The following is a 14902-nucleotide window of genomic DNA, read 5'->3' on the forward strand; positions in this document are numbered from 1 at the left end:
TGTCCAGAAATCCAAAGCCCGGTCTCCAAGCTGGTTACTTTTTGGTAATATCATGGTTCGCATATGTTTCATGTAGGTTCCAGTGGAAGGGGCACAAAATGGAGATCTTTGTTCCATGAGAGAGGGTTGCCATCGCTTCCGGTATCGGGACGCGCACCGCGGACTATCCAGCTGTGCTGGAGGTTAGACTGGTCATGTTACGCCTTGCTTATCAGTAAACATCCTGATCGCTGCATTCTACAGGTGGAGAACATTCGGTGAGTTTATTTACATGTTTAGCAACAACTGACAAAAAGAGAATAACCTAGTTTATTAGAAGATAAGAGAAAGGGGTTATGAGAGCAAATTAGATTAAAATGTAAAGCAACTAAAATGTACACACGTCAATCACTTTCCTTTTGACAACCGTTTAGCGAAAACCTAACGGTAAGTGACAAAAATCTAAAATGATATGAATCAATAATTCATGATGAAGGAATATCCTCGGCCCTTGACCTAGGGAGGAGATCTCTCACTTATCAGAGGTACAACTATTCCTTTCTATCAATATAAGCAGAATGCCATTTTTGTAAAGCTCGAAATTACTACTCGCATTCTCAACTTTTTGATGATTGAATGCTTAATCACAAGGTAACATAAAAAAGAACACCTACACTCTTGTTTTATAAAAACCTGTATATTTAAGTCCGGTGTGACTGTTCTAAATACTTACGAAAATCTGAGGCTGGATTGTTCTTAATTTGTTCTTAAATTAATAATGTGTAGCCAATGCGAGTGCTAGCTTTTTTGCTCTAGGGAGGTGTTCAGGCCTTTTGCCAACCAAGTGAGTGAGATTCAGGCCTCATTTGCCAACAAAATGAGTGAGACAACCTTCATTTGCTGACAAGTTTGAATATTCACAAAAAGCCCCCAAACATGGCTAAAAATCCATTGTTTATAAGATAAAACGTCGTTCAATATTTGTACTTAACTTTTGACCAATTTTGATGCTCGTGTTCTTATAAAATTATTCTTATAAAAACAAAAGACTGTAATTTGTCAAAAGAAATTATTTCTATCATCTATGTCAATTAATAAACAGAATACATAAAATAGGTGCCTTAGCGTCGAAAAGAATCATTTGAAGCACATGCTTTTTTATAGGAACAATGTTTCCTAATTTCTGACCGTCTCAGAGCTCGGTTTCTCGGTTTCAGTTTCTTCTTAAATAAATAACACAACTACCTTTACTTAAGTCAGATTCCACTGGGCGCGTAAACAGTATGTTAAAAGAATTTCATAATAAATACAGTAAACTAAACCTGAATAGATTAATTAATGGAGCGAACCAGGGCCGTCGCGAGGCAAGCCTTGTTGGGGGGGGGGGGGGATGCGGACTACAAATTCACCTGATTAAAAAATTTTGCCTGAAATTCTTTAGTTGCTGTCACAAACATCTGCAATACACTTTTTCAATCTAACTCTGTATATAATTCACAACTTTCATCTTTATATGATGATTTCTGGATTTTTGGATTTAGTGCCAAAAAGAAATATTCAAGTCTTCAAATAATTAGTTTGTCTACCTTCATTCATATCATAGAATATCATATTTAACCAAGGAGCAACTACCTTTGCTTGATCCTTTATTGATTTTATGACATGAAGGTCTCTGAAATACCTAAAGCGCTTCTTCCACCGAGTTGATTTTACCTGAAGTTGAGATACTATTGAGATATGTTCAGTTATTGTGACACCCCCCACACACCCCCAGTCGCGACACCCTTGGAGCGAACACATTTCAGCAGTATCTCGAGATAAATATTGAGTCACAGAATATGTACATGTGACGTGACGGAGTACAACACAGCACAAACATGCTGCTTTTCAAAATAAATATGGCTTGCATTGATCCTGTAGTTGATATAGGATTTCCACTTCCTACAGGGCAACTGTCATCAATTCGTCTAGGGGTGTGGCGAGCCAAGGAGAAATAACGCTGAGAGAAATCGACAAAGTTCGCTCTTGGCCAAATTTTGGTTCCAACTAACCATTATATGCGACTATTCATTATCTTGTAATAGAAATAATGAATCTAAAGTTTTCTAATCTAAAGGCCGATTTCCATTTCACATTTTTTGTGCGCGCGGGCGTAGCGCCCAAATCTGAGCATGTCAAGTGGGCTTGATTTTAAATACGCATGCTCAAATTTGGGGGCTACGCCCGCGCGCATAATGAGCAACCAGAGGGGAGGACGGAGCAAGAGAGCCCTGTCCTTCAACAGCGGTTCAAGGAGGGATATTTTACTGTATTCCTTTCTAACGCCTACCGCATGTGCTGCATTTCTGGGATATTTGATGCGGCGTTTAATTGACGGGGGTATTAATTGTAAAACTGAAATCGACTGAAATTTGAAATCTGTAAAACTGAAATCGGTATTAATTGTAAAGTGCACTTGCGATTTCGCTGAGAACAGACCCACCGGAACCGGGGGGCTGGGGGGCTGGAGCTCCCCCAATAATTGTCAAACTGTAGCAAGTGAATGAGAAGGAAAACATCCCCCCCAATATGAATTTCGTTCCGATGGCACTGCAGAATAAATCGTTTAGATTACGAAATGTTTAACTATGAAACTATTCTAATTAGAATGACATTTGCATTTCATCATATCATTGGGTAAAGAGGATATTTGTAGCCTATAGCTAGAAACACAGCTTCTCGATGGCGGAAAAAAGTAATATTCAAATCAGAAGTCTCTGTTCTATAGTTGACATAATCCAAAATCGCAATATCATATTCATCAGAACTCAGTTACTGTGAACCTTTATTTATCATTATTTTTCAAACGCTGCAGGGAAACTGAAGCAGGCAAGCACGGGGTTATTGGAATGACGATCATGGACGCAATTGTCAGGTTGAGTGGTCGCTTGAAAGCAAATCAAAGCATGAGAGAATTCCTCGCAGAGATGATGGGAACATTTATACTTATGGTAGTATCATTGTTATAAAAGCAAATTTAGAGGCATATAAAATTGAAACACCCTGTGAACACGTTGACTTGTTGGGAAGACGAGCCTATAATGCAAAATTGTAAAGCCAACGGATTTCGAACAAATGCTGGTTCGTCTCCCAACAAAGTCTCGATTCATTGTATTGTATCAACCATATCATTACTCGTTACTGCGATCCAGCTGTTTGTCTTAAGTAACAGTTGACAGAGGCCTTTGGATATCTACTTGATATTATTTCCCAACACCAGTTGGGTGTTTCGATCAATAGTAAAAAAAACTGTAACACAATCCCAGGTTGTGGGCTAGTATGGCTGAAGATAGTTATTTAGGGAATCCGCATTTAAGTGATTAATTTGCTTCAATTAAATCAATGAAAGATCGCCTGCGAGGGCACCGGGTGTTTAGATGAACATCTAGCATAGGCACATCCCATATTCTAAAATTTAGAGTATGGGTACTGCAATTTAGAACATGATAAGCTGGTGGCTGGCGAGGGAGGCTAGTCACTTCTAATAACTGTTCAGTAATATCTTCAGTCTAGTTTGGCAATAGAAATGAAAGTCAAAGCGAAATGATACCGAAGAGTTAACTAGAATCGTTATCTAGAAGCCTTTACTTATACAGACTAAATTAAGTTGTGAAGAAAATAGCTTAGCCATTTCTGTTTTAAATCCAAGGTTTTTTTCTCAAGATGCAGGATTGTCGTTCTAGGTATTTGGTATTGGATCAGTTGCACAATTTAAACTGGGTAAAGAAGTATTAGGTGGTTTTCTCTCCGTAAATATCAGTTGGGGACTTGGCGTCACGTTTGGCGTGTTCTGGTCACTTGGTATTTCTGGTGAGTTAGCACGCTTTGCTTTATGCAAATCGATATGGCTTTTAGCTTTCTAAGTGGTGTTACAACATTTGCCCTAGAACGGAGCAATAAGTCAACTTTTGTTGAGAATCAAGAACCTAGATGGTGGTGTTACACAGGTAACCTTAAGCCCTGGCAAAACGACTAAACATTTCACTGAACATTTCACCCAATATTTGTTTAGTGAAGTTGAGCGAAGTTTAGCGAGGGTGGCAAAACGTGACTAAACTTTTCACTAAACTTCTCTCAACTTTTTGAACTGCGAGCTGTCTATGACGCTGTTAGGTTATAGGGCATCTTGCATAGAAATTTGCTTTTGGTTTATTTTGTTGCATGTACAAGCGGTGGATAAAAATATAAATTGGATGAAGCGACGGGGAAAGAAAAGACTTTTTAGCACATTGACAACAAAGTTGACTGTTGAAGAAGACACAGTAGCGTACAACGAGATATGCAGATGTCTCATAAAGGCTTTTTGGATCATGTAGAGACAGGAAAACCAACGAAAACAGACGAAAACCGTTGGATTTCCACAGCTAGAGCGCCTGCGCGATCACAACAAATGTTCAATTGGTTTTTTGACATTTTTGACCAGGATCAAACTTTGCTCAACAACACTCAACACGACTAAACAACACTAAACAGGGTGGCAAAAAGACTAAACATTTTACTAAACTTTTGACTAAACAAAAGTTGAGTGAAATGTTTAGTGAAATGTTTAGTCGTTTTGCCAGGGCTTTACAAGAGAGCCAGCAATTCCTTTATATCTTCATCTAGTTTAAATCATGATAATTTCTCAAAACATTGAGCAGTTGAATATGTGTCGTAAAAATCTTTTCTGCTTTGACAGAATAACTCTAAAGCAAGTAGGCTGAAGAGTTACTCCTTGTACATCGAACAAGTAACGATTTGTTAGTGCTGGCCTCGAATTGAATTAGATGAAAAACATAGATATTGGCATCTACAACTTTTTTCAGCGTAGAGCTAATTTTGTCACAGTACACAAATGTGATCTCAGTGGTCAATATGTGATCATTCGCTGCATATCTAACCATGGGTAACGTCGTTTCAGGAGGACACATAAACCCAGCTGTAACTCTTGCTATGGCCTGTTTTGGAAGGCTGAAATGGCGAAAACTACCTGTGTACTGGGCAGGACAGACGCTGGGCTCCTTTCTCGCCTCAGCCTGCATGTACGGCATTTACAAGGGTAAAGTATGCTAATATTTCTAGTTCAAAGTGGAGGACTGGGAACGACTAATTACAACCTATACAATTTAATGGTTTTCCTCATCTAAAATGTAGATATGCAACTAATGCAACTAGCAAGCCAAATCATCAGAGCGAGGCACCATACCGAGCGAACGTCTCAGCGCCTTTGGAACTTTCTTGTAATCAATCGGGTTTTGCCATTTCAGAACATTCAATCCATGATTTGTTATTGACATGTGGGTAGAGATAGTGTCAAGTAGAGGCGAGGGCTGACATGAACACTAAGCCTCTAGGTTCCTGAGGGTATGGTTTGAAAAAACCTTTACAGAGCACTGTAGCCCTTTACCATATAACTGGGCCACATAATTTATTTCTTTCAGATATGCCATATAGTTGAAGGAACGTATCAAAAGATGTTGAATACAACGTCGATCACCAAACAAATTATTAATTGCAGCCAGTTTATTCCAATGGTTTTAAAACTTCCACCCTAAGCGGTTCGTTCGCTAACCACTTCTCGACAAGTAGGGTAAGAACTGCCAACCAAGAGAGATTTTGGTTTCATGAATATTTCCGTAGGAGTAATTATCAGCGATAAAAATAAAGAACAAATGGAATGTCTCGTTAAACCAATACAAACACAAAATGTTGAAACATGACAAAATGTATTTCTGGTGTTCAGTTATCACATAGAAAGTAATTGCAGGAGAAAAAGCCCCACCTTTCCCTTTATCCTTAGTTTAAAATCCATATAATTTTGATAATGATTGAACTTTGAAACTTCGAACTTTGAACTGACGCTGATTGGCGAGTGATGCAAACATATAAGAATCATGATATTCTGGGACATTAAAAATGCTTCTTCATCGTTCTATTTTCTTCAAGATGCACTGAATATATATGATGGTGGAACTCGCCACACCGAAGGAGCTTTAGCCACCGCAGGCATCTGGTCTACATATCCATTTAGCGATGGAAAAAAGAGCATATCCAATTGGTCGGGCTTTTCTGATCAGGTAATTACTTCTTTTGCGGTGCTTGCCGGCTAAAAGTGCTCAAACTAGACAAACGTTCCATTCTCCATTCTATATTGATATTCGCTGCCAATCAAGTTATCGCTCCTGCCACAGAAATACATCCCAATGTATATGTGTTCCACCACAGGCGAAAAATCGTGGTGGGCAGGGGCTTGGAAAGGTTGGAGCAACCTTCAGGAAAAAAACAAATATGATTCTCTTCTGAACACAGAGAAAAGATTTAAGTGAAGATTTCATGTGACATGGGCAGGAAGCAAGACATAGCCCTTTTCTAATTTGGACCCTTTATAGGTCCTTCTTATGTCTTTGAGTCTTTTGCCTGGCTACTATAAGGCCAATGCCATACATATGACAAGTATTGTAGCATATCGTCTATTAACGTTTCATTTTCTCATATAAATAACGAAGTTGCTCTTCTCACATATTAAACAACCTTCGTTAAAATTACAGATATTTGGGACGATGATACTTGTGGGCACTATTTTTGCGCTGACGGACAACAAAAACAACGGCGCAGAACCCAAGCAACTTCCTTATATGGTGGGCTGCCTCGTTTGGGTTATTGGAATGACGCTGGGTTTGAATTGCGGTTATGGTATCAATCCTGCACGTGATCTAATGCCAAGAATCTTCACAGCCATGGCTGGTTGGGGAACGAAACCATTCACGTAAGTGGGGCAGCTCAAAATCGTACGCAATTTACACTGCAAACGTGCATATACAAGAATTTAGCTTTTGCCATAAAATGTAGTGAATAATAGAAAGAACTTATCTGACTTTTAAAGCTAAATAAGGGCACTTCCTGCCAATATGGCAACCATAAGACACTTTTACATCACTTTTTCTAAGGCACTATTTTTTCTAAAGGCCATGATCCTAGACTGTTTCATAATAGCATGTGTTATTCGTCACAGCGTGCATGACCATTGGTTTTGGTATCCAGTATTTGGTCAACTGATTGGCGGAGTCCTTGGTGGTGTGCTGTACACAGTCACAATTTCAATGCATCATCATCATGAGTACGAGGTTTCAAACACTCCGAGGGCAGACGATGTCATCGTCAAATTTTCACGGAAAAGTGGGGATGACCCCGGATGCGTTCAAAATAAGGAATGTGAAGTCGAACAGTGAATACATTTGGTATGATGGAAAGTGAGAAAAAAACGCTCTCTGTGATTGACATACAAACAGCTTAAATTCAGAATTTTATTTGTACCCTTTTCATTTTAAAAAAGAAAAAAATTCTTCTCAAAGTTCACTTTGGGGATGGCAGAAAGTGTTGTGTCGCTCACGCCATTATGTGAACGGAAATACTTTTTTTGAAGTAAAACTTTGCCTCGATCAATTTTGGAAGGCCCACCATATTCTGTAGGAAGCTTTCTGTCATTGTCCGGTAGCAATCTAGTGTCTTGTAGTAATACACCGTGTATATCTACGGAGTTGTCAGAACGAACAATAAGTGTGGTTTTGTATCTGCTATATTTTTGTGGCTTTATTCGGCAAAAGGAATCAAAACCATCTCTTTTTAAGCCAAGGTACTTCATGTAAAAATGAGGTTACTTTATCTTAAAAGGATTCTTTTAGGGAGCGAAACAAATATCTGATTTGAAGTTATCTTACTTCTGAATCACTGGACCATGACAGAACTCTTAAGTTGAAATTTTCCTCAGATTTGATACAAAGAGTATATTGATTTGTGCGACTAAACAAACCATATAATACATAATGTACAAAGGAAATAACATAAAATCAATGATATGTGTACTTAGTAATTTCACTGAGATTTTAAATAAGTGTTATGTCTATTCGATACATAAATTTTATAAATCATTTTCTCCTCCGCATTTCTCTGACCTACCTGTCATTACCTGGCATCAGAAGGTACTTTTTTAAGCCTGAGAAAAGAGAAGACTTGTCTTTCGATGTGATCACACCTTATGATTTCTGTTCCTTGACTCCCGTCAGTAAAAACGGGCCAAAAGGTTTAATAGAAACGTTCACAGGAACGATTGGAATCGGAAAACTTATAATTTGATACAGTCCTAGCCAGTTGGCAGTCTTACAGCGGTCCTATAGAGGTTCTATGGTTCAAGGTGCACATTTGTAGGCGCACATTTGCGGAGAATGAGAAAATGAGGGAAAGAAAAATAGAAAGAGAGAAAGGCAAAAATTAAAAAGAAACCAAGAAAAAATCAAAGTATTGACAGCAGCGCATCGTCTATTGCTGATGTGTCACAGGCACAAAAATTTTGATGAAAAAAATAACCTTCCCAATCTTTCTAAGAAGGCAGAAATGTGGTTAATGTGACCCTGGTGGTCTGTATCGTGCCCATTGCCAGATCACAAAAATCAATCGGACCTTAATCTTTATTCGCATTTACTTGTGAACAGGGTACTACCAGGCATTATCTTTTTTTCATCCCCAAATAGCTTTGAAGGAATAGCGTGTTCCATATCTTGTTTGTCGAAAGGAAGAGCGATTTCAGGGTAGCATTGTCTATGGCTCCTATTGCGCTGCTGGTAACGATCGCAGGTCCTGATCTATAAATGAGCATTGAAACCAAACGGTTGAGTAGACACACAACTGCCATCTCATACAAATGGCACGACCTAATTAAAAATCACTTTCCAAACATACTTAAAAATTCGACAACAATTTGTTTTTGGATGGGTAAGTGAAATACTCTGTTGTGTACTTTTTCTTATTTCTTTTAAAGGTTACAAAATACCCAAATTAAACCAACAGGCATGTTAAAAGATGATTGATGTTTTCAACAATTGCACTTTTTCGTACTCTGAGTACCTGTTAACTTAATGTTATTATTTGTAGCATAGTTTAATGAGCAAAATAAAACATACGTGTTTATCTCTTTGGTCAAAAGGCGTGTAAATTCAAAAATCAAATCCGCTAATAGTTAAAAGGAATAAGAAACCAAGGAAACAGCGAAAGTCCATAGAAGTAACTGTAAATCTTAAATATCCGTTTCCAAAATGGACGGATCTTGACGAGAAAGGGTAAAATGTAGTTGGAAATTCAACGTTTGTGATATCATATTATTTTCAACTAATTTGTCCAGCCATTTAAAATGCACAACAGACAACGTTCGTAAGAATGAAATCCCTGGATGTGCTGAGCCATAACTACAGAGCTGATGGAATTTTCAATGCAAAGAAAGGCAACAGGTTTTCTTCAGATTGCATTAAACAGTTCACTTTGCAATCTGCAGCATTGAAGTAGAAAGTAGGAAATTATATTCTAACAAATGATATTTTGGGTTCTAGTGCTAAATTAGCTCGGTGCCGAATGATCGAAAAAAGAGATACAAAGATTCAGGTTTGCGTCGTTCCTCCACATAAGATTAGCATGCTTTCTGCAAAAGGCTGCAGTCTTTGTTTATGCAACTGAGCAGGTAATCAAAGGCATCTGTAGTGCAATAACACTTCTTTGAGTAAACAAGAATTGTTCTGAGTGCCGGTGCGTGTATAAAGAATGCTCACAACAAGCGGTAAGCGAGTGCTTCTGGTAAGGTCTCTTTTGGGACTCAACGGGACTACACGTGACTCAATTGGTCAACACTTCAATCTTGGCATCGTCTAATCACTTACTGATATACTAAACACGTATTTAGAGCCCATTCTTCTCACATTTAGGTATGTAAAGAAAGAAAAGTACGGAAGAAATTGAAGAAAGCGTTCAAAGATGATTGAGAAACTTCGGGGGCTCAAAACCCCTCTACTCGCTCGACAATGTTTGGCTGAAATGATGGGAACATTTATTCTTGTGGTATGCTCGTTTACATCTTTATTGAAAATACCAAAAGTCGAATAATGACACAGACATACAAAATAGCTCGGAAAATGCAAATTTCAAAATTTGAACTCGTATGTGCTTCAATGACATCATATTAGTATAATCTAAATAAGATAGAAACGCGAAGTCGATATTTTGTTTGTAAGCACTGTAATAGCACCCAGCATTGCAGCCAACATGAGCCTGACTGTGTTGGTTTTTGCAACTTCTTTAAAAAAAGCCAAATACTCATTGCCAATCACATTGTGAAATCATTCAATTACTGGTCAACACAATTATCGGTTTTCTCTCGTCGATTAGCTGATCTAGTGAGATGGTCCCTCCTTAATAAGGGGTTCTCCAAATAAAAGCTTCGTATATAAATTTGTAAGATTACTGTAGCTTTCAAATTCTTTGACATACTCATAGGTTTGGAAATTAAAAAGGAGAAACGGACTTAATATTTTACAATTTTGTGGTGAACTCTTTACAGTTTTAAATGATCTTCAGAAGATTAACCCGATCAAATGCATTTCTATATATAGATGTTTATTTGCGGTTGGAATCTCTACATTTCCACCTAAGTGATTCTGTACTTTCCTTCTCTTTCTTGCAATGTTTTCTCAAGGCAATTCTAATTCCAGGCAATTGGTTGTGGCTCAGTCGCTCAATTTGTCCTCGCGAAACAGCAGTTTGGAAACTACTTTTCTGTTGATTTTGGGTGGGGCATGGGTGTGGCATTTGGCATCTACTGGGCAGGAGGCATTTCAGGTATTAGCTTCTTGCGGCACTGTGTATTTTGTTGTTCTTCATGCTGTATTTATTCATATTGTTTTTATTTGTATTCTTTATTTACATTGTGTTTAGATCACTTATTCATCAATATACTTAGGAGTGAGCTATTACCTACCAATTATCCACAAGTCTAACCAGACCATACTAAAAAAGATTACCACGAATGATTCCCAAACCCTTGTCGTTCTTGATTAACTTTTTGCAGAAAATGCATTTCCCTTGGTAATTGAAATTGACGTTTCCCTCCTTGATTAAGGTGGACACATCAACCCAGCAGTGTCATTGGCTCTTGCAGTTTGCGATCGATTTCCTTGGTCAAAGCTCCCTTGGTATATGCTGTCTCAGTTCATTGGCGCCTTCATTGCCTGCGCAGGAGTTTTTGGCGTCTACCACGGTAATATACGAACTGATATAAACACGTAATGCAACTGAAACATCAGTAAATTCAGTGATTAAGAGCTTGTCGTTTAACTCTTATTGTACCCATGAATTGAGCGATACCTCCAGGTTCGATACTGCCCTTGCAATTAAATACAGATGTGTGGTTGATTGCGACCTTCAAAGGCAAAAAGGGACTGCCTCGCCCAAGATAATTGACCCCGTAACCTGAACTTGGTTAAATTCGTGTTTTAGTGGCATTTCACATTCACAGAACAAGTTCAGGAACCAACCGAAGTTAAGGGGTCATGTTACTATTCGTTTCCGACTAAAACCAATGACCAATTCTAAAGAAGTATGAATAATCGGATAAATTAATTTGACAGACTACTTGGTGGAATTCAGTGGTGCAGCTCGGTTGACATCCGGAGTCAACGGGACCGCAGGAATATTCTCAACGTACCCGCCTGATTTTGTCTCTAACTGGAGCGGATTCGGAGATCAGGTACGGCACCTAGCATCAGTTCGAAGCAAGGCCCACTCTTACTGAAAATGTCTTCTCTGTTTTCGTCTCTGGGTTGCTGAGTAACCCATCATCTACTTTCTTCCTAAATTCCATATTCTTACACTTTTCTTTTGAGCAAAATCAACTTCTAATGTCCGTAAACATCACGATCAAGCTAAGGCTATGCATAATTAAAAGTGACGAAACAAAACCGTAATTTGTTGCTATATTTCCATTGGCTTTGGATTCTCCCATAGCCGTATTTCTCAACCCAAAGCACTGCTGGTTACTTGAAACTGATGCTATTCTGTGAATGGTTTTCTATAAATTGATAGAATTAGGATCAGGAGTGTATAGAGTTTACTGTCCCCTTCATAATAACCTTTTCTATTTAATTTCCTGTACCCTCTTTCTTTTGAAAGTCCCCTTACAGTTTTGATACGCTGCCTTTCTGTCAACATTACTTTTTTAAACGAAAACCAGCATGATCAGAACTACGTATTTGCCCGCATGAATAGAATCTCGTATGCGGAATCAAAAACTAAATCGCAAAAACTTACGTTTACTTTTCGCAGATGCTGGCCACCGCCATATTCGTGGGCACAATCTTCGCACTTCTGGACAACAAGAACATTGGCCCAGGATCGAACATGGCCCCTCTCCTCATCGGCCTAATTGTCATGACACTTGGAACATCCTTTGGAATCAACGCAGGATTCGGAGTTAACCCAGCTCGTGATTTGATCCCCAGAGTCTTCACTGCCGTTGCTGGCTGGGGAAAGGAGCCATTTTCGTAAGTTTAGAATCCGTTATATTTGAAAATGATTTTTTCATTGTTTTTCGTGCAGCAGTAATGCACACCTGCATACTGGTAATCGAAAAACTATTCATCTATTATCTATAAAACTTGGCTTCTATGTACTTCATTTTTGTAAGCAACTTTCTGAAAAATGTTCGGGCACATTCTACATGCTAATAAGATAATTGTTTTCTTATTAATTCACACGTTTAATAACGACAGATATTGTCCTTACGATTTCTGATCCAGAGCTTATTGAATCTCCTTCTGTTTAAGAGTTTATTCGTTTTTGTCCTACTCTTCAATGCTACAAAAGTAGTGGAAGGTTAGGAGAAAATCAGAAATTTAAAAGAGCGGAGGGAACTTTTTTAAACGCACCGAGTATTTTAGACGTGAAATTAATAGTCATAATTTATTAATAGACGTCAAAATGTATCTTATACTTAAGTTTAAATGTAGCAATATCCGAGTGGGCTTTTGGATACTTAAAAACCTTTCATTTGAAACACTTGAAAACCTTTTTGGAAGAGATTCACAAAGACACTACAATATAGTATATTAAGCCGTTAATTTGAGGTGATTTCTTTCTTTCTAAAAAGCAGTTCTGATCGACTGACTTTGAAATATTAGAAAAAAGATGAGGGTTTTTGCTTTTCTGTTTTTTTGAAATTCCTGTGCACATAGGTAACATTGATTGAACAATCGTCTTTCATTGAATCTAGCAACATGATAAAGACTTGACATTGAATTAATTATTAATGCTAGAGCCCACGGTGGATGGTTCTGGTACCCGATCCTTGGGCAATTCGTTGGCGGGATTGCTGGAGGTTTGCTCTATGAAATGACCGTTGGTATCCACCATCACACTGAGGAAGAGGATTACTACCCGGAAGAAAAGCGACCTTTGAAGGATGATCCTGAAAATAACGCTGGGGAAGCATCAGAATGAGGCTTGAGAATGCAGCAGTTGTTCAGAAAACGAGTTGATTCAACTGATATGGAAGGAGAATGGTCCTAGTTTAAATAATGGTTCTATGTTAAAGATTTCATTAGATTTGATACGAGACAGATGGCAATTACATATCTGGTGTACAGCCACACTACACAACCTTTGTCGCAAATCAGACAAATATTTCCATTCTGAAGAAAACTGAACTTTCACACACATCAACAGCAGACAATTTATTACCTATCATTTCCACTCTGTCTTTTATCACATCTGGCGATTGACTACATGAAACATGTGTAAATTTCTCTGGTTTGTTTTAAAATCTCTATACTTCTTATTTAAACAAAATATGTTGTAAGAATAAATCTATTTGAAAAAACATAACTATTTTCATGTTGAGAATAGTGGAGCAATTAGGTCGTTTATCTTAACATTCAGTTCTTGATATTAAATGTGTTTTAAACCTGCTTTGCGAGGCTTTGAACATAAGTTAAGAGTCAAAAGTCTTCTTTAAATACTTGACTCCTAGAAAAAGGTGCTACAGCAGTGGCGGATCCAGCCAAAAATCTGACTACCGCCGAAATGAGATAGAGGGTTGACCACACCCTTTAGACCACACCCATTTCTTGGTCACACCCGGTTTTCTAAAATGATTATTGATTTCTATAATTTCTTATGTAGACCATTTTCAAGAGACAAGCGGTGCTTTACTGAAATTCATGTATCCTTACAACGAGCTTGAGAAGAAATAAATAATCTTATTCAATATTCTGAGGATGGATATTCTAAAAAACTTTTACGGCATTTAGCCGAGGAACACCATAGAATTAGAAAAAAAGATACATTTGGCAGAATTTCCAAGTGTCGCCTAAAACTCGCATTTAGTCGGACAATTACTTATGAAAATCAGACCTGTTGAAAATTACTTAGTTTAAAAAGCTAGATAAAATTTGCAACTATTGAGAGCAACTTTTGTTAAACAAAGAATCATACTTTTGGCGAATATTGTGGGCCTGACTTTTAATTTAATATTCTTTTAAAATATATTCCTACGAATAGTTGTGTATTGTACAGAATAATGGGTCACATCAGCTTTGAAGTTACAGTTTGCCCACTTGCAGAATATGTAGGCATCCCCCCATCTTTCTGTAACGTTTGAGCCGCATTGAGCGGCAGTACTACTTCTGAGCGGTAGTCAACTCGGTTGTTCATTGGTTGTCAACAAAATTTGTATGCATCCCCCCAGGTTGGCAGTGATTTCTGACGATTTGATTGGTTTAGGCAAGCTGACTACCGCTCAGTGCAGCTCGAATCCGCTCTACACCGACTCAACCCCCCTAGCTAGCAAGCCATGATTTCATCATGCTAGCTTTCTATTTGCAAACATGTGGCTCGGCAATTGGCACGCAATTTCCATAGCGATAAGGATTAAAAAATATTTCTGTCTCTGTGGAAATTTCAGACATGTTCCTAGGAAGAAAGGCTTGGTTTGCAGCGCGATCAAATATTTCCAATAATTAATTATGGTTTAATTAAAGTAGTAGGATAAACATGAAAATGATCCTTGTTTCTATAATTTTTTGAATAATCT

General features: G+C 38.1%; 2 protein-coding genes across 2 annotated transcripts; both read left to right on the forward strand.

Annotated features, from left to right (window-relative positions):
- Positions 1-32: 32 nt before the first annotated feature.
- Positions 33-7928, forward strand: LOC135681062 (aquaporin-7). The gene is made up of 7 exons (XM_065195345.2): positions 33-257; positions 2834-2969; positions 3702-3828; positions 4919-5056; positions 5944-6074; positions 6546-6763; positions 7010-7928. The coding sequence occupies exons 1-7, from the start codon at positions 64-66 to the stop codon at positions 7224-7226; spliced, it is 1161 nt and encodes a 386-aa protein (XP_065051417.2). The 5' UTR covers positions 33-63; the 3' UTR covers positions 7227-7928.
- A 136-nt stretch (positions 7929-8064) lies between these two features.
- Positions 8065-13724, forward strand: LOC135681063 (aquaporin-9). The gene is made up of 7 exons (XM_065195346.2): positions 8065-8766; positions 9747-9879; positions 10530-10656; positions 10937-11074; positions 11445-11563; positions 12139-12356; positions 13128-13724. Exons 2-7 carry the CDS (start codon positions 9796-9798, stop codon positions 13309-13311), a joined length of 870 nt encoding a protein of 289 aa, XP_065051418.1. The 5' UTR covers positions 8065-8766; positions 9747-9795; the 3' UTR covers positions 13312-13724.
- The last annotated feature ends 1178 nt before the right edge of the window (positions 13725-14902 follow it).

The sequence above is a fragment of the Rhopilema esculentum genome, chromosome 18 (genome assembly GCF_057945365.1).
Source record: "Rhopilema esculentum isolate cy_ngs chromosome 18, ASM5794536v1, whole genome shotgun sequence".
NCBI lineage: Eukaryota > Metazoa > Cnidaria > Scyphozoa > Rhizostomeae > Rhizostomatidae > Rhopilema > Rhopilema esculentum.

Bases quoted from the DNA above. Each gene is read 5' to 3' on its own strand.
- LOC135681062 (XM_065195345.2), top strand. From the start codon at position 64: ATGTTTCATGTAGGTTCCAGTGGAAGGGGCACAAAATGGAGATCTTTG. The intron at 5,057-5,943 runs GTAAAGTATGCT...ATTTTCTTCAAG, and splicing joins CATGTACGGCATTTACAAGG to ATGCACTGAATATATATGAT. The intron at 6,075-6,545 runs GTAATTACTTCT...TTAAAATTACAG, and splicing joins GGTCGGGCTTTTCTGATCAG to ATATTTGGGACGATGATACT.
- LOC135681063 (XM_065195346.2), top strand. From the start codon at position 9,796: ATGATTGAGAAACTTCGGGGGCTCAAAACCCCTCTACTCGCTCGACAA. The intron at 10,657-10,936 runs GTATTAGCTTCT...TCCTTGATTAAG, and splicing joins CTGGGCAGGAGGCATTTCAG to GTGGACACATCAACCCAGCA. The intron at 11,564-12,138 runs GTACGGCACCTA...TACTTTTCGCAG, and splicing joins GGAGCGGATTCGGAGATCAG to ATGCTGGCCACCGCCATATT.